This window comes from Polypterus senegalus, chromosome 9 (assembly GCF_016835505.1).
Source record: "Polypterus senegalus isolate Bchr_013 chromosome 9, ASM1683550v1, whole genome shotgun sequence".
Taxonomy (NCBI): Eukaryota; Metazoa; Chordata; class Cladistia; order Polypteriformes; family Polypteridae; genus Polypterus; species Polypterus senegalus.
This window is the reverse complement of record NC_053162.1, coordinates 46,246,017-46,264,317: the sequence shown is the minus strand read 5'-3', so window position 1 is coordinate 46,264,317 and position 18,301 is coordinate 46,246,017. Positions and strand designations below refer to the sequence as shown.

Sequence of the window (18,301 nt, the reverse complement as noted above, 5' to 3'; positions counted from 1 at the left end):
CAATCAGATCCCCGGAGAAGGATCCGGTTGTTAAGATTCTGTTGCACGCACCAATACTCATTTGTACGGGGCAAATTTATTAACGCCAAACTCCGCTATGTATTTAACGTCTATTAGAAAATCTGAGTTTCCAAAGAAAGCCCAGCTAGGCGTAGGGAAATCACGCAATTTTCCCAAAGACAACGACACTGTCGGGATTAAACGAGCGCCTACACTCCATCCTAGGAGTTGAGAAAACCTGCATAGAACTCGGGGCATTATTTCCTGGCTAAACATGAGCAATATCGCAGATTTTAAGGTAACAGAAAATCAGAACAAGTAGCCTCGTCAATGGCTTGGTGTGTAAATTATCATAAAACAATACTAATGTAAAACTATAAGGTACGGAATTATAACATAAAGTCGCCTACACGACCCTTAATTGAATTAAAAGAGAGTTGCTAATATATTATGTTCTAATAGTGACAAAACCAATTAAACATTGAATTCGCGATTTTAAAGCAATAGATATGTACAGCGAAACTTAACTGTAGTTTTTGTTTACAGATCTGATTTTTATTTGCTTTCTAGTTTTGAACAGGTAGTTTTAAAGCTGTCTTTTCGTTAACTACCAAAGTGAACTACTGTAATTGATCCGACATCTGAATTAATTCACAAAGCGATCGTCGCGGATGGATGACATCACACACGTCATTGTTAAGTGCTGTCTGGTGGTGTTTTGGCTCGGAGGTATGCTACATATTTCGAAGTGAGAGTGCGGTTACTGGGAAAGGTAATAATATTTGACTTATTTCCGTTTACATATAAGATAGTAGTTTATAACCGCCATATAAATAACCAGATGCTGTTTTTGTTTACTTTTCTCTTTTAAGATCGGCCCAGTTTGCTAAGCGAACTTTCTGCGAAGATTCCTGCAGCTTTTCGGTAGTTATTGCAAGAGAAGTGTTTGAAGTCAGATGCAGTCTAACATTCTAAATTTAGAGTTTTGTTTGTTAACCACGCTGTCATTTTTTTAAACGTATGTTTGGTTAGTATTCGTTGATTAAATGTATCGTAAAAATACTCTTGTGAAAAAAGTAATTGCTCCGCGTTCGGTACATCCTTTTTTTAATGAGTTTTTATTGTGTGTGTGTGTGTGTGTGTGTGTGTGTGTGTGTGTGTATGTATGTGCGCGTGCGTCCCGACGGACTGGTGGTCCAGTTCAGGGCTGGTTGTTATTTTGTGCCAACTGTTGACAGCAGAGGCGGTGACCCCCCTACATATTTAAATTGTATTAAGCAGGTTTGATAGCGTCCAGACACTCTTTACTAGTATTTCATTAATTGGATTTTATCATGGATGGACAAAGTTAATAAATGTTTATGTATATTTTGTTCGCTCTACAGTATAGGCTTCTTTTATCTCTCATAGACAAGAATAGAACACAGCATTTTGTAACTTATTTGAAGTTATAAATGTACAGCAATGCCTTCTCATAAAGTAAACGAACTGTAGTATTTAAGTCAAATATTTGATCAGAATTCCCCAGACACCTAAATAAAAATATCTAAACATTTTAAGGTACACATTTACTTGGTAGATGGAGGAAAATATGTTTTACAGAAATAAGAGTATGTAGCCATTCATCTTTAACATCCACTTTTATTCCTTTGTGATTTTCAGGGTCCAATCTCCCCAAAACTGCACGAAAGACGTATATTCGTTTGCTTAATCCATTGCCGAGCTTAAATTGTATATAAACTAGAACTGAGTTGGTACGTAGTACATTAAAAATCCAATCCAAGCCCATCATCGTGTTGTAATGCCAGTGTAATTCCATTTTGAGACTTTTTTTTCCATTTTTCACAAAACTGATGCAGGTTTCCTTTTATTCAGATGTGTTATATATATATATATATATATATATATATATATATATATAATATACACACACACATTTGTGACTGTTATTGAAAATCAAACCCAGACCTATTGAAATAATTACTCTCCTGTATGTGTCCTTTTAGAATGTTGAAGGATTTTGTTAAAGTTGGAACAGTTTAGTGAAGCAGCAGCAGAACTTAACCACACTGCTGCCATGTTGCCCAACATATATACAAAATGTATTATTCTTTCCTTGTTTTTTTTGTCTTCTGACCTTACAGAAAGGTGGAATGTGCATAGTTGCTGAAATATGCCCCAAACCAAAGTAGAGGTGGAATCAGTTTCCAGACCTGCTTTCTACCATGAGCTGGAGTCTTCCCTGACGCCATTAGGCACAGGAAGATAATCCGTTCTGATGAGATGCCAAGTCATCATAAGCCACCATTCCTTACACTAGGATACTTTTGTGTTATTCTGAATGTTGGACAGACACATAAGCAATAATTTTCTTTTTATGTGACAGTACCACTACTTTAGAGTAATGCAGGCAGATGTTTGAGACTGAGGAGCCCAGATGCACATCACTCTACTACTAAAGTTGTTGTTGCTTTTTTCATAGTTTAAGTTTGTTATCCAAAACCGCATATCTTTAAACACTGACATTTTGTGGATCTGGGCTATTGTACTTGTGTTCAGACATGTAAACTCTACAGTTTATTTGCTAGAACAGATATGAATCAGGAATAAAAGTCCAGCAACCGTGATTTCACCAGACATAACCTGAGTGCAGAAATCGTTTCCTGATACATGTCAAAGTCAATGACATCAGTAACATTTTACAGAATTGCGCAGTATCCATATTTAGAACTTTGACTACTCCTATGAAAATTAAGAGCATACTACCCACACCACTAGAGGTGTTAAAGGTCAGTTGCATCCTTTCATGTCATATGTAACTTGCTTAGTTAGACCTCTAACAGCAGCCGCAAGGAAATTCTTGTGTAAAATTTGAGCATTACTGTTGGCAGGCTTTTCTGGGTAATCATTTTTAACTTTGTAATTTATTTGTTAGTAAGTGGAGTACCATTTTTAATTTCATTTTATGCATACAGGAGTATTATTTGGGTTTATATTCTGTAGAGAAAAAGCCCAGTATGTAATTGTGAGAACAAAAATGTGTTCCGGTACTGTGTGTGTTAGGTCAGGTTTTACTCTTGACAATTTTTTGTTTCTTTTATTTTTTAAATTTGATCAGTAAAGGTTTGCTGGTATACCTTTAAGTAAAGTGCTTACTCTATCATAAAGCTGTCAAGGCACATCTCTGGTGGAGTACCACCATTTACGCAATAATGTTAATTTAATTTCATCAAATAAGTGTTAATTTAGTGTAGTGTATATTGCTTTCTTAAATAATCAAAAGTTTGTTTCTAGAAGAAAAAACTGTCCTGTTCTGTCTTCTGGGTCCTCCTGGAATTGCATATCCGATATGCAGTTACAAACCAGTCATAAAAGAGTGAAGGTGCAACCATGTATGTTTTGTCTTTTAATTCAGGTTTTCATATTAGCTTATGAAAAGTATTGCATATGGAAAGTGCGTGATGCAATTGGACATTTTTGCCTGTATAATAAAACCAGTGGATTTGTGTCTGTTTTGCTTATTTGATTTATTTGCCCTTATTATTCATAACTTGTAGAAACACCTGACCTGTCGTCTTTGCAAAAAATTTCCATTGCATTCATCTATTCAATTCTTTATTGTCATGTGTACAAGTGCCATGTACAATCAAATGCTTGCTTGCATGTGCCCCCACAGACAGTGAACATAGACAAAAAACACACAATAAATAAATTAATATAAATAAATAAATAAAAACAGAATCCTAGGAATAAATCGAGACAGTGGCAGAAGTACATGTGCAGGTAGCAGTGGAAGTGACACAAGGTTACCGATTGTTTGAGTCTGATTGCAGTTGGGTAGAAACTGTTCCTGAACCTGGAGGTGCACGTCTGAATGGACTTTAGTCGCTTCCCAGATGGGAGGAGGATGAAAAGGGACAGTGCAGGGTGGCTGGGGTCCCGCCTGATATGGTTCACTTTTCTGAGACAGTGTGTAGTGTGGATCTCATGGAGCTGTGTGCCTGTGATCTGCTGTGCTGTATGCACCACACGCTGCATCTACAGTGGTATCGATAAAAAGAAATATTGGTATTAAGACTTTTTTTTGTCATACTCCTGTTTATTTGTAAACTGTATTGTTTCTCCATTTGGGCACAAAATTATCTGAATTATTTTTGTTTCTTAGTTGGAGGTAATCCCAAAACAATTTTTCCATGTGAACAGCAAAATCTGTCAATATGGCCTTGCACGCCTTTCCCATGTGTCTATCGCCTAGCTTTCTGTTCATTTCAAATCTTAACTCAATTGAGAAGTGAAAGGTTTTAAACTTGAATAAGCATCTGTTGATATGATAATTATCGCAAAAATAAGTACTCTGTGTTGAGTGGCTTTTCCAGATGTCCCCTAACACCTCAATAATTGTATTCTTGGATCATGGAGATTTTCAATTATTAATCATGTGTTATTTCAACGTAGAGGGTTTTTTTTAATATACTTGATGCTGCATTTTTAATATGAGGATGTGGCAACCCTGAAACATATAAAAGAAGTATGCAAATTCTGCCAGGTTGAAAACAGTTTCTTTGTCATCTAACACTGAGCCAAACAGATCTACGATACATTCTCCTATAACCTCATGGAAATTTTCCTGGATGAGTTTAAGCTGTTACCAATTGTTTTAATTTGTTTACATTTTATAAAGTGGAATGAAACCATAAATGAATATTGCAAATTTAAAAAAATGTAACTCGGTATGCAATGAAATTGTACTTTATTTGGTGTTAGGTTATTTGTCTTGTGTTTTAAATATTGTAATTTTATGGAACAATTAATTATTCCAAAATGCCACTTTTTCTATGGATACACAATGTTTCTTTTAATGCCTTGACTTCTGATATCCCATCTGAATTTTTTGGGTCCCAAAAGTCAACGTTTTAAGAACTGCATAATACTCTATTTCTAACCATTCACTTTTAGAAATTTCAGGTGACTTTGGATATTTTAGTTAGTGTGACGCTTGCACTATACTAACCACGGTCTTGGAATATCTTACTCGTATGTTTGCGCTGCCAGCTGTTTTCATGAATTAAATTGACATCTTTTGTATAGTCCTAGTCATTGCCAGCATATTCTCTTTCATTTGTAAGATGTATTTTGTTATTAACATGTAGTTGAGAAGCATACTTTTATATACATATTTACTCCTGCTCAGACTATTCTAAATGTATAGTCCTTTAGTGATATGACAATTCCAGTACAGTTGCAAATGTAAGTTCTTACTGTTAAGAGGTGACATGATTGAAGTGTTTAAAATTATGAAGGGAATCAATACAGTGGATCGAGACTTGTATTTTAAAATGAGTTCATCAAGAACATGGGAACACAGTTGGAAACTTGTTAAGAGTAAATTTCGCACAAACATTAGGAAGTTTTTCTTTACACAAAGAACGAAAGACACTTGCAATAAGCTACCAAGTAGTGTGTTAGACAGTAAGATGTTGGGGACTTTCAAAACTCGACTTTATATTTTCTTGGAAGAAACAAGTGGATAGTACTGGCGAGCTTTGTTGGGCTGAATGGCCTGTTCTCGTCTAGAGTGTTCTAATGTTCTACTGAAGCTGGGAATGTATTGGGTTGCTACTGCATATAATACATGTGGTACATTTTTCCAAAAAACAGGAATATCTGGTCATTTTTTAGCATTTAAACATAAGGTCTTCTGGGGAGGATGTGTGTGAGTGTACCCAGTGGGTACAGTCAGAGTTTACTGTAAAAGGGATTTAAATCTCCTTCTGTCTGATTTGTGCCAGAATTGTAAGGCAAGTTTGCAGCCTTCGAAGTACCAACAAAGATTATCAGGAGTATAAAGCTCTTCTGGCATTTTATGATAAGTTACAATATGTAGAGAGAGAAAGAAAAGGTCCCACTTTTATGTGCGAAAAGTGCAAAGAAAAGATAGTGTGCTAGTTATAAAATATATACTTATTTAATTTGCAGGTTTCTTTTGGCATATATAGTAGACTAGCAGTCCCCTGCGGCTCCGCCTGCATAGTAGCAAAACAGGACAGCGAGAAGGGCCTTGCCCGGCTCCCCACTCCTGACGTCACTCTTCCCCCTCCCCTTGACCTGCAGCCTTTGTCTCGGATTAGCACGAATATCTCGTTCTTGCAAGTGAACTATGATTCTTCTCGCAATGAGAGAAGTTGCAAAATTAACTGGAATGTTCAAGCAAACTATATTAATAAAAAAAAATCTAAATCTGTTAAATTGTTCTCTCGTGAAAAGCAGACAGACAGATGTTGGATTTTATCTATCTATCCATCGACAGTGTGCAAGGATCCTTTTTGCAGCAATGCAGTGGAAGACTACTTTGACACATCTTGGCGAAAAAAAAATTTTCTTTGCTGGAATGTTTACTAGGGACATTGTGAATGTCAACATTGACATTAAAAATGAATAATCTCAATTTTTTCTTAATTACTTTTTCAGAGGGCTGTTTGTCAATTATGGTAGCAATTTAAAAAAGGAAAATACTTAATGTTTGTATTGATTAAGTATTCTGAAAAAATCCAAGTCGTGTTCAAGTCTTAAGTGACTGCTGTCACAACTCAAAACTTAAATGATGTGTATCAGACACAGACATTAATGTTTTGAGAAACATATTTTACATGAGAATTGAGTGATTAGCCTGGCTTTGAGAAATAAAATTAGTACTAATGTGTAATGAAACAAATAAAATATGTGAAATGCATAGAGGATTTCTAAGCTATCTTGAAACATTCCTGCAGCAATGCGGCGTGGCATGGAGTCGATCGGTCTGTGGCACTGCTCAGGTGTTATGAGAGCCCATGTTGCTCTGATAGTGGCACAGAGCATATATATATATATATATATATATATATATATATATATATATATATATATTGTGGACTTGACCCGGACACAGACAGGCGGACATGTTCTTAATCACCACCACACGTTCATTATTTACAATACTTATGGTCACTAAGACCCAGTCCAATGTGCACAAAACACCCCAACACTTAGTCCTGGCCACAAATGCCTTCTTCTCGGGCCGTCTCCACACCTCTCTCGTGCCTTGTCCTCCTTCCACCCGACTCTAGCCTTGAATGAAGGGAAACGGCCCCTTTTATATACTCCCGGATCAGCTCCAGGTGGTTCCCGGCATTCCCCTCTTGGCCACGCCCCAGCGTGGCTGTTCTCCCGGCAGCTCTCCGGGTGTCCTCCTAAATCTTCCCCCCAGCACTTCCTGGTGTGGCAGAAGTGCTGAGGTCACAAGTCCCCAAGGCATTGGGGCGCCTCCTGGCGGTGACCACGGGCCCCTACAGGGTGGGGCTTCCATGCCCTGAACCCGTGGCCCCCAAAGCAACCAGGAAGGCGACTCCCACGTGATCCCAGATGGGCACACGCCCACTTCCGGTCCTCCAAGGCGTCCCGGCCTATAATATATATATATACACAGTGAACTCTCGTTTATCACGGTTAATCCGTTCCAGACTCTACCGTGATAAATGAATTTTTGCGAAGTAGGATTCTTTATTTATAAATCGAATATTTTCGCAGTTAGAGTATAGAAAACCTGTTTACGACCTTCTAAATACGTTTTTTAACATTATTAGAGCCTTCTAGACATGAAATAACACCCTTTAGTCACCATTACACTCGTATTACCCAATATATTAGACAAAATAAGAGAAAATAAGACATATTAGATGTTACAAATATCATATTACTAGGCGCACTCGCCTTTTAAGGCGACCGACTTTTCTCCTCAATTTTTGTGCGCTCCATGTGTACATCAGGCATGTAAGTGAAGGAAATGAGAACATCAAAGTGCCCATTCATAACGTCTCCCGAAAACCTACGTTTTTTTTTTATCCCCTCAAGTGCCTGTCCAAAGTCGTACAATGTCAGCCCAAATCTGTACCGCTAAAGACGTAGTTTCATGCACTAGATAAGCTATAGATGAGAATAAGCAAGCACCATCTCCCCTGTTATTTACTACGTGGTGAAGCATTTGTACTCCATCAACATTAATTATTTCCAGAGACCTAATTTTGTCTATTTTTCCAGCGCATCGCGCACAAAAGCAAGGGAACGATGAGAGCACCAGAACTCTGCTCACATCGCGTTGCTTCGTATCTCAAGCCACAAGTAGTAAGTCTGTAATAAGTGGAATACCGCTACGCTTTGCACTCACGGGACGGAAGGACAATCCCGAACACTTTTATATAGTAGATTATTGTACATTTAATTGCACACAAACACACACAGTTCTTACACACAACCACTAACCTATGAAGGCACAACCTCAGTAGGAGAGTCTTCAGAGGTGGTGCAGTATCTTCAGCAGGTGCGTTGTTGTCTTCTTTCGCTGAAGGAGTACTAGGAGTAGGCAGTGGGTGCGCGGCTGAAGAACATCTTGATAGGAAGTTGTCTTTTCATATGCGTGAGGAGGCTTTTGTAGGGTATTGCCATCTTTAATCATATCCAAGAGTTTCACCTTCTCCTGGATAGTAAGCATCTTCCTTCGGCGCTTAGTTTTATTGTCAGAAGGCTTAGAAAAAGCAGCACGTTTAGGAGCCATTGTAGGGCTTAGATAAAAGTTCTCAGAAAGCGCTTGCGTAGTGACGTAAGCGTGTATGAGAAAAAAATCGCGATAGAGTGAAGCCACAAAAGTCGAAGCGTGATATAGTGAGGGATCACTGTATATACATAAAAATTTTTTTTTTATTTTCTTAATTCTAGATATTATGAGGAGAAATCAAGCATGTAGTAGATTACTGCTCAATTAAACATTCGACAATTTTTTTTTTTAAGTTTAAGAAATGTGATAAGAGGTGTTGCTTTAGAGACTTCCTTTTTTGCAAGCTGCATCTGCTGCTGGGTGGTCTGTTTACTTTTTTTAAGCAAGGCCATGCGAGTTAGATCTTTTGATTCCCCACCTAATGTGAGCCATTAAGAGATGGTAAGGATGGTTTGATTAATGGGATCAGTCGCATGTGACCAGAGTTGCCTACTATAAGTCTGTATATTTTGAGACCATGCTATATCTTTTTTTATATAGTTTCCTTATACGTGTCTTGGTTTACCTTTCAGGCAGTTAGAAAGAAAATGAATAAAGGTAAAGGAGGATGGCGAAAATGTGATGTGGACCAGCCTGCCAACCTTGATTTCAGCCCAGACATTCTCCATGAAGTAAAGGAACTCTTCAACAAAACTTTCACATATCTGAAACCTTCAGACGGGGAATGGCAGATTCCCAACCCAAACGAAGCTTTGAAATATGATCCTTCACATCATGAAGTTCTACAATCTTTAAAAGTATCTCTGAATGAAATAAAAGATCTGTTGAGTGATAAGGATCTTGAAGTTTGGCATCAACACACAACATTTACCAACAGAGCAGGAAAAGTTATCTCGCATGTGAAAAACACTGTTAACGCAGAAATTTGCACCCAAGCTTGGTGTAAGTTTTATGAAATTCTTGGCAATTTTCCCCTTCTCCCCAAAACAGCCCTTCAGAATGGGGAACTGAACTCTGTGCATCTTTGTGAAGCTCCAGGGGCCTTCATCGCTAGCTTGAATCATTACCTTAAGTCCAACTCTATATTCTGTGACTGGACTTGGGTAGCAAACACACTAAATCCTTACCATGAGGCCAATGACAATGATATGATGATCATGGATGATCGACTTATTGCCAGCACTCTGCCCTGGTGGTTCTTCGGTTCTGAAGACACTGGCGATATAATGATACTAAAACATTTGGTAGAATTGCAGAATTTCACAAAGAACATGGTGTCTATCCATTTGGTAACAGCAGATGGTAGTTTTGATTGTCAGCTGAATCCAGATGAGCAAGAGGCTCTGGTTGCACCACTGCACTATTGTGAGGCAATTGCTGCCCTAATGCTACTAAGTCATGGGGGTTCTTTTGTCCTAAAAATGTTCACACTCTATGAGCATTCATCTGTATGTTTGCTTTACCTGTTGAACTGCTGCTTTGAGAAGGTACACGTTTTTAAACCTGCAACTAGCAAATCCGGGAACTCTGAAGTTTATATAGTATGTCTTAAATATAATGGGAAAGAGTTGGTGAGGCCACTGCTCTCAAAAATGATTCGGAACTTTGGAAATGAGGTAGTGACTCGTGCCCTTTTTCCTTGCCATTTAATTCCAGAGTCCTTCCTTCAGCAGCACCAAGAATGCTGTACATTCTTTCACAAGCTTCAGATAGCAACCATTAAAGAAAATCTTTGCTTGTTTAATTGCATGAGTGAAGGTGAGATGCACAAGCTGCAGCTGCTGCGTAACTGTACTTCAGACTTTTTCTTGCAGAAATTTAAAATCCAGCATCTCCATAGAAGCAAGTGGCTAGCAAAACAAACCTTTCCAGGTTGCAACCTTGCTGGCAGGCTGTCCAACCAAAGGAAGCAAGTTGGTTCATATAACTCTAGAAAGAAAATGGAAACACTTAGTTGGTTAGAAAAGATTGAAAATTGCTGCCATAATACATGGATCAATGAACATTCATCTTGCATATTTACCCAAAGCTTCCTGAGAGGTGCTACGGAAGACTTTGAGCTGAAATCTTGGTATACATTATCTGGACCAAAACTGCCCAAGGTGCGAAGCTCCCCATTTTGCGCAGCTGACTTATTGAGCATTCTGAATGAAGCCATTGAACATTCTTCATGTTTCAAGCATCATAATCCTTTAACAACTACTCCAGCAGTACCAGAATGTAGTTCATGTGTTGTAATGACAGCTGCCAGTCTTGCCTCTGAGGTTTTAAGCCTAATGGAAAGTCAGAAAGCTTATGCACCACAGGAGAACCATCCTCATTGTTTTGTTGCAGGCTCTTCATCTTTTCACGAAATGATTAAACATTTTGATGCCCGCTTTGTTGAGCTTTCTACAATGCAGTCTTACCCATTATCTGACTGCACAATTCTTCATGATGGTGAACCCAGATATCAGAAGGAGCTTCTTTCCTGCATTCTGAATATGCTGAATACACTTCAAAATGGAGACTGCTTTATTCTGCCCATCCTGTCAGTGTTTACTCGCTTCACTGCTGGGTTAATTCTGACACTTCAGATGTGCTTTCATTGTATCACTTTTAGATGTCCAGCTTCTTCGGATGCCCTTGGATGCATCGCTGTCTTACTGTGCATTGGTTTTCGAGTCCCTACAAATGAGCTCCAGCAGTACCTGCAGCCTTTGCTTGACTTCGTTGTGAATAAATTAGAGGCTGAGCCACTTCAGCAGGTGCTGCAGTTTGTGCCAATGGAGGTTTTGCTAAAGGGGTCACTGGCGGAATTTCTGTGGACAATGAATTCTTGTATTATGAAGCACAGGCTACATTTGCTTGTTCACGCTGAGAGGTTTGCACCAGTGCATTGTAATGTTTAGTTTATCTGTTTGTTAGTTGGGTGAGCTACGAGTCTTGCTCGTGCCCTGGCCATCGGAGAATCTGTGTCACTGTAAAGAATTCAACTATGTGCCTTCCTTTTGTTTGAAAATTCTGAATGTTGAGGTATGATGAAAACTAACTCTGATCATGTATATTAGCCATATTGGCTTGCAGAGTGTTTTGTTGACTGTCCTTTTATTTAATGGAATATAATGAAACTCTAGAGAGGGAACAATTTGAGCAAGACAAGGGTGTTTTTTTTAATTAGTATTTATTTTATTCTCTCACATTAGGCCTTACAAAGTATTAAGAGATATAGATGCAGAGTGGTGGTTTTATTTTTTTTTTTAACTAGGCATAAGTGAACCATTAGACAGGAAATTATTTCCTATTATGAGTATGATGTGGGGTTTTTTTTTTTCTTTTTTTCCCCTCTCCCCACTTGATCATGGTGTTGAAGTTTGAAGTTGTCTTAATTTTGAATAATTTCCTTTAATTTAGTATGAAAATTTGATGCAGTTTGTATGCTGCTTCAGTTGTGTAGCTCCTTTAAGGTAAAGAGACAAATTGTAAACATTCTTCAAAGAATAACCTTTTAAAGAAGAAAAGGTAAAAAAAGGTGTAAAATACAGACATATGATTTGCAGATGTGATTAAAGCTTGTGCAGAGTCTTTTGATCTTGATTTTGTTTCATTTTTAACATTCCAAAAGAATAATCGGATATGGTTCTACAGCGCGTTCTAGTAAAAGATGCATTCAGGTGAAATGAATGTTATGAAAAAGTACTGAATTGAACTGCTCCAAAGCAATAAATTAATTTTGTCATACATTAAATCTGGATTCCTACGTGTAGAAGAATTCTGTGAGAAAATGGAAATGCACAATAATAGAATGGTCTGACCTAATCTGTAAAAATCCTTTTTATAGGTTACCTTTTTGTAACATGGAGTGCATACAGTACAGCCTACACATTTAATGTATAAAAATATGCACAGTGCTGTGTTATCAAATACTGTATGCTTATGCTTTTCCTGTTTAGTAATACTTTATGAAAAAGCATTTAAAAACAGAAGTTAGCGTCGTTTGTATTTTTTATTGCCACTTTTTTGCCAACAAATTCCATTAATAAATTTTCGCATTAAAATGATTTTTTTTTTTTTCTCATGATGGTTATGGGAAAATGATAGCTGGTATTTATTTTATTGCAGCATGGCTCCTGATTGGTACGTTCTTGGGACTGAACAACTTAATCTCCCGAGGGCTTATTTGCTGCTGTTTAATTTAGATAATGAGCAGTCTGTATATTTCTAAATAAGAAAATACCTTGGCTGCTGCACTCATATGCTTAATGCATTTCATGTTTTTGTTGAGACGTTTTTTCTTTATTAATATGAGCTGGTGCAATTGCAAAGCATTCAGTGTTTATAACAGAATTAATTCATGCAGAATTGAACAAGATATGATGATTTTTATTTTTGTGTCTAAACTGTTTAAAATCTGAAATGTACACCTTTCTGTTTAATGTTGAATCATGTTTTATTTTTTTAAATCCTGTTTAAAAAAAAAAATTGTGTTAAATTTTATTTTTGGCTTTTAGGTGTACAAGACTGGCCTTAATGTCTTACTGTTCTTTACCAAGTTGTATTTTTGGTTGCTTTATAAAGGCTTTCCAGTAAATTCATAAAAATGAATAAGTGGGTAAAATGTCCCCAACCTGCACTGTCCATTGAATAAACTTAAATGTGTGGACCTGTCGGAAATGCAGCTTTCATGATTCCTCTACTGTTGTAGTTCCACTATGAATTTAATTAGAAGACCCCACCCAAAGACTATTCTCTTAGATGGGGGGGATCTTGACCTGCAGTTGACAACTCTGCCAGCACCATTTTTTTTTTCTTTGGCATATAGTATAATATTCATCTCCTGTTGTAGTCAAAATCTTGTCAGGTATTTGACACAAATACCGCCCAACACGTTACAGATAATTCAGTGATAATACCTTTTACAAATAAGGGTTCTTTGTAAAGTGTTATATAAATGAAAATGTATTATTATTATTATTAAAATATCTTTGGTGCAGAATTAGTTTTATTGGCTTTTGTTTCAGGACCCCAAATGTCTTCCCACAGTTCAATGCTACTGCACTGGGGGGTATTTTGTATGTCTGTGTCTGTACTGCGTGATGGACTGATGTTCTGTTTGAGCCAGTTTTGTTTGTTGTGCTCACTGCTGCCAAGATCGGCTCTTGTATCCTGAAATTCTGAATTAGATTAAGAGGATTTAAATATGTGAGGTGCTTCTTCATTCCTGCAAAGTCTAGATAAGCTTGCGTGCATGGAACATCACATCAAAATGTGTCCAACCTATTTAGTCAAAGAAAAAGCAAATACCATCTTGTGGTTTCATTTTCCTTACTAGCTGCTAAGTGTATTGCTTCTTGCCTCCATCCTCCCATTCTTTTTGTGCTTTTTATTTTATTATTATTGTTATTTATTCCATTATAAACTGTATTGAATGCAAAAGGGGAGATGCAATAATATTTGTGTATTCATACGAGTGAAGATCAATACAACTTTTTTTTATTATTTTAACTATGTTGTCCTCTACCGTTATTAAAGTTTTACATAATTGCCACTTTTTTCCATAGCAATCTTTATATTTTATCAAAACGAACTTTAGAAGACTGTGTAGACCTCTAAGGTGGCATCACTGCCCCAACTTGGCACAGACAGGTGCAGAGGCATCACTCCAAAGCACACTGTGCTTTTTTTTTTCTTTTCCCTTGTAGGAAACGCCTTCCCCCTTCCCCACAAGTGTAACAGTCCCAAGCACAGTGCAATACACAGTTCTTTTCCTTTTCTCTTTATTTTTCTCCTTTACTCCTTCTGCCTGTGGCACCGGGAGCAGTGTCTGCTGGCCCCTTTTATAAGGTTCCCGGTGCTTGTTGACCTACTTCCAGGTATGGCAGAAGAGCTGCCCCCCAGGGCTCAGCAGTAGCCTCAGCACCCCCTGGCAGCGCCCACAGGGCTGTATCCAACTCCCATGGAGTCCGAGGCACCACTGCAACCCAGGGGGCCTGCCACCTAGTGCTGCGGGGTAGGTAAAGCTCTGGCCACGCTTCCTCCCACCATCTTTCCAGCGTGCAGGCATCCCAGCCAGGCGCCACAACTGGTATTACTTTCTGAATATAAAATATTACTTGGAACACACATTACACTAATCAGGTAAGAGTAGCAAATTGAAATTTTCACAGTACGGGTAAGTTTGATGGAATTTAATGTGGGAGTAGTGGATCTAAAATATATCAAAATGAGTCTTTATTATCAGTTTGAATTCTGAGAGAAAGGAAGTTTTTTTTTTGCCAGTGTTTCAAAATGCACGTTTCATGTTTAACTACCTCACACCCCCATTTAAATTGGTTATGTATGGGAAAAGCCCTGTATAATAAGCTAACACTGCTACCTGGATTATTATTATTATTTTTGTGTGCCTCATTCTGCCCTAGTGGGTTGGAGTTTCTCAAGACCCTATAATAGGGAATGAAAACAAATTCAATCAATGAGCCCACTTGGCTTTATTACTATAATTTTAATATCAGTCAGTCATCTTCCAACCCACTATATCCTAACACCAGGTCACGGGGGTCTGCTGGAGCCAAATCCAGCCAGCAGAGGGCTCAAGGCAGGAACAAATCCCTGGGCAGGGCGCCAGCCCACCGCAGGGCATACACACACCAACACATTAGGGACAGTTTGGGATCATCAGTGCGCCTAACCTGCATGTCTTTGGACTGTGGGAGGAAACCCACGCAGACACGGGGAGAACATGCAAACGCCACACTTGGAGGACCTGGGAATTGAACCCAGGCCTCCTTACTGCGAGGCAGCAGCGCTACCACTGTGCCACCCTTTAGTTTAATATGTTTTAATTAAAAAGAATAGGGAAATCTGGGTGAGGTTTGGGAAAGTTAAACAGGTATTGCTATATAATATATAATCACTGGGCGGCAGTTTCATGGATTCCTTGTCCTGAGCTCAAGCCTTGCTTTTAGCTGTTGTCTGTTTGATGTTTGCAGGTGCTCCCCATGTCTCCCTGTGTTTTTATTTTTTTTCCAGTGGTACTTTATTTTTTTTGCCATATCTCTAAGATGTGCGTGTTATGATGTATATTGATAAGAAATAAGCTGTGTGTGTGAGTGAGCCATGTGGTGAGTTCATTCCTGCCTTGCACCTGATAGTACTGAAGTAGGTGCCAGTCCAGCACCAGCCACTTCCACTGACTCGGAGTCTGCATTAAATGGTAAAGTAGTGGGAGTGAGAGAAGCTCATAATGCAAACCTTAAAATGACAAACTAATTTAATGGATCTGCAGAGAGAGGATACAGCAAATGGCATAACAGGCATAAGCAACTAGAGGTTGGGGTGGTGCACATTGAAAGGCATGTTGGGATGAGGGATCTAATCATGGCAGTAGAGTGGTGATGCTGCTCAGCACATGCAAGTAAGAATTTCACTGCTCTGTAAACATGACAATAATCACCCTATAAGCTTAGTTTTATTATATCATATCATTTCTACATTATATTTACCTTCTGTGTGGACTTTCTTCATCCATTTGAAGGATATTCTGTGCATTTAGCTTGTATTGTCGAGTTACTGGCCTGTACGTTACTGATTCTAGATTCCACTTCTACATCCATGTTGCTTTGAAACTGGAAAGTTTTTACACACCATGTTTTATGCCACAAATTGGTCCTGACAGATTGTGTCTGTCTGGATACAAATACAGTAACTTTTGTAGTTGGAGATCCTGATTAATCTATAGAATATTAAAATAAAAAGTAACAAACAGTAAAATGGGGAAAAAAAGACATTCAGTGTTTCTGGTCAAAGTTTCAAAAAGAATAAAACAAAAGGCTGTGCTGGAAAGATATACTGTATATATAAATCATCTAGTCTAGAAGTTAATTGCAATGGGACAATGAGGAAAGAAGAAGCCATTATTTGTAGTTTGTTTGCAGCGATGCCGGCTTTTCTTATCTGTGATCAAAACCACCACGAGCTGCCTTGATTAACATTTCTTAGGGTTTTGTGCAGCCTGGGGGAAATGATTCCTGAGGAGATCAGTCCGTCTCCTACTGGACTAAAGAGAGCTTCATTAAGGCACACGCTGTAATTGCAGTCTGGTTCACTTGAGGTGGATGTTGACATTGGCTTCTGGGGGAAAACATCTGTGTGACAGTGAAGCAAATGTACAGTACATATTCATCTGGTAACATTCTTTCATTTTTAATAACGCCTGAAATTGTGTATAATAAAAGGTATACACTACAAAGCACTTGAGAAAATGCGCAAACAAACCTACAGAGACTTTGCAACAGCAAAACATAAGTGTAGCCCAAATCCATCTGGTGTTCTGCTACATAGGAAGAAGGTCGCTGAATCTGATCAATGTGCACCACATCAGGTTTCATTTGTCTCATTGTTTTTTCCTGTTAGCATGATTAACAATACTGAGCATTCTTTAACCTGTTAACTGAAGAATATCACAAACTAAAATATATTGATGAAAAAGTCTTCTGCTGATAGGACACAGAAGAGAAAAGGAAGTGACAAGAAATGCCAGCAGGCTATTGTCTACCTTAGACATACCATATTCTTTGGAAGTCAAATTTACTATAAATTTTAAAAAAGAAAGATACCTGAGGCCACATTACTAGGAGTGCTCATTCTGAGCGTAGAAACGAGTATGCAAGAAGGGACACAAAGTCACCTTTTATTAGGAGATGGGCCGCCGTGAAAATGCTGCGGCCACCGGGGACTGAGTAACTTGGCTGTTTACAGTTCATTAATAAAAATGTGCCAACATGGAACCAGAGACAGAAAAAAAAAATAAAATTTACTGTGGCTAATAAGGGGAATCACTTCAAAGACTGTATGGATAATGCCTGTTATCTTAGCGGTAAGAAGCTTCACTAAGACTAGCTGTGTTACCCATCTAAGACATGCTGAAATCTAAGTAACCAGCATAGAGCTTAGCATTAACGTCTGCAATGCACATGTCTCTGTTATATGCCATTTGGGATTGGATTTGTAAAAGCAGTGTTAATATTTGTGATGCACCATCTTTGGAATGACAAATGCAATGCATTTTGTTACTAAAAATGTGGGTGATGTGCCACATTTTGAAATGATACATCTAACATAGCAACCGGATGGATACTCAGACAGACACACAAACACCTACACTTTGATTAAGATGGAAATGATGTTGGCCCAAGATCCAAGTTGTAACCTCAGATCTTCAAATGAGTGTCTCCTTATAATACCAACAGCTAAATTTAAAAGAGGTGGCGAGGCAGCCTTCTGCTGTTATGCACCTAAAATCTGGAAAGCTTACCAATAGAAATTCACCAGGCTAAACCCATTATTTTAACATGGCTTTCTCATGGCTACATTTTAGTGTATCCCTGTTAAGTTATGTGTGCATTGAATTATCATTTTTATCAAGGCTCCACAATCCCCACTAATCCCTAATAATCTCTGTTTTGTTTTTTTCCAGTTTTCTGTAGTAATGTTCTGTGTGAGCACCACCTGATCAGGGCACCATGCACTCCCTACATTGATGGATTGAAGGCCGTACCCCAAATGTCCACATGACCATCATCATCAAATTCTTTTATGTGAAGCCTGAAAGCCATGAGGACTGATTTAGATATGTTAGATAGAATGGAGAGTGGGAGCTGGGTGGTTTCTTGGCCTTGGAACCCCTGCACATTTTGTGTTTTTTTTCTCCAGCTCTGAAATTTTTTTTTTTGTTGATGTTTGTTTTTTTCTGTCCTCCCGGCCATCTGACCTTACTTTATTCTTTGTTACTTAGTA

General features: G+C 38.2%; 1 protein-coding gene across 5 annotated transcripts; it reads left to right on the top strand.

Moving 5' to 3' along the window:
• The first annotated feature begins 203 nt into the window (after window positions 1-203).
• On the top strand, window positions 204-18,024 carry cmtr2 (cap methyltransferase 2). 5 transcript variants are annotated; one of them, XR_005634884.1, is made up of 3 exons: window positions 678-772; window positions 873-924; window positions 17,982-18,024. XR_005634884.1 is itself a non-coding variant. In XM_039763068.1 (3 exons), the coding sequence occupies exon 3, from the start codon at window positions 9,115-9,117 to the stop codon at window positions 11,416-11,418; it is 2,304 nt and encodes a 767-aa protein (XP_039619002.1). In that variant the 5' UTR covers window positions 678-772; window positions 873-924; window positions 9,100-9,114; the 3' UTR covers window positions 11,419-13,944. The 5 variants fall into 5 exon arrangements, 3 of the variants coding, with proteins under 3 accessions (XP_039619000.1, XP_039619002.1, XP_039619001.1); XM_039763068.1 differs by lacking the exon at window positions 17,982-18,024 and adding an exon at window positions 9,100-13,944; XM_039763066.1 differs by lacking the exons at window positions 678-772; window positions 873-924; window positions 17,982-18,024 and adding exons at window positions 204-298; window positions 9,100-13,944.
• The last annotated feature ends 277 nt before the right edge of the window (window positions 18,025-18,301 follow it).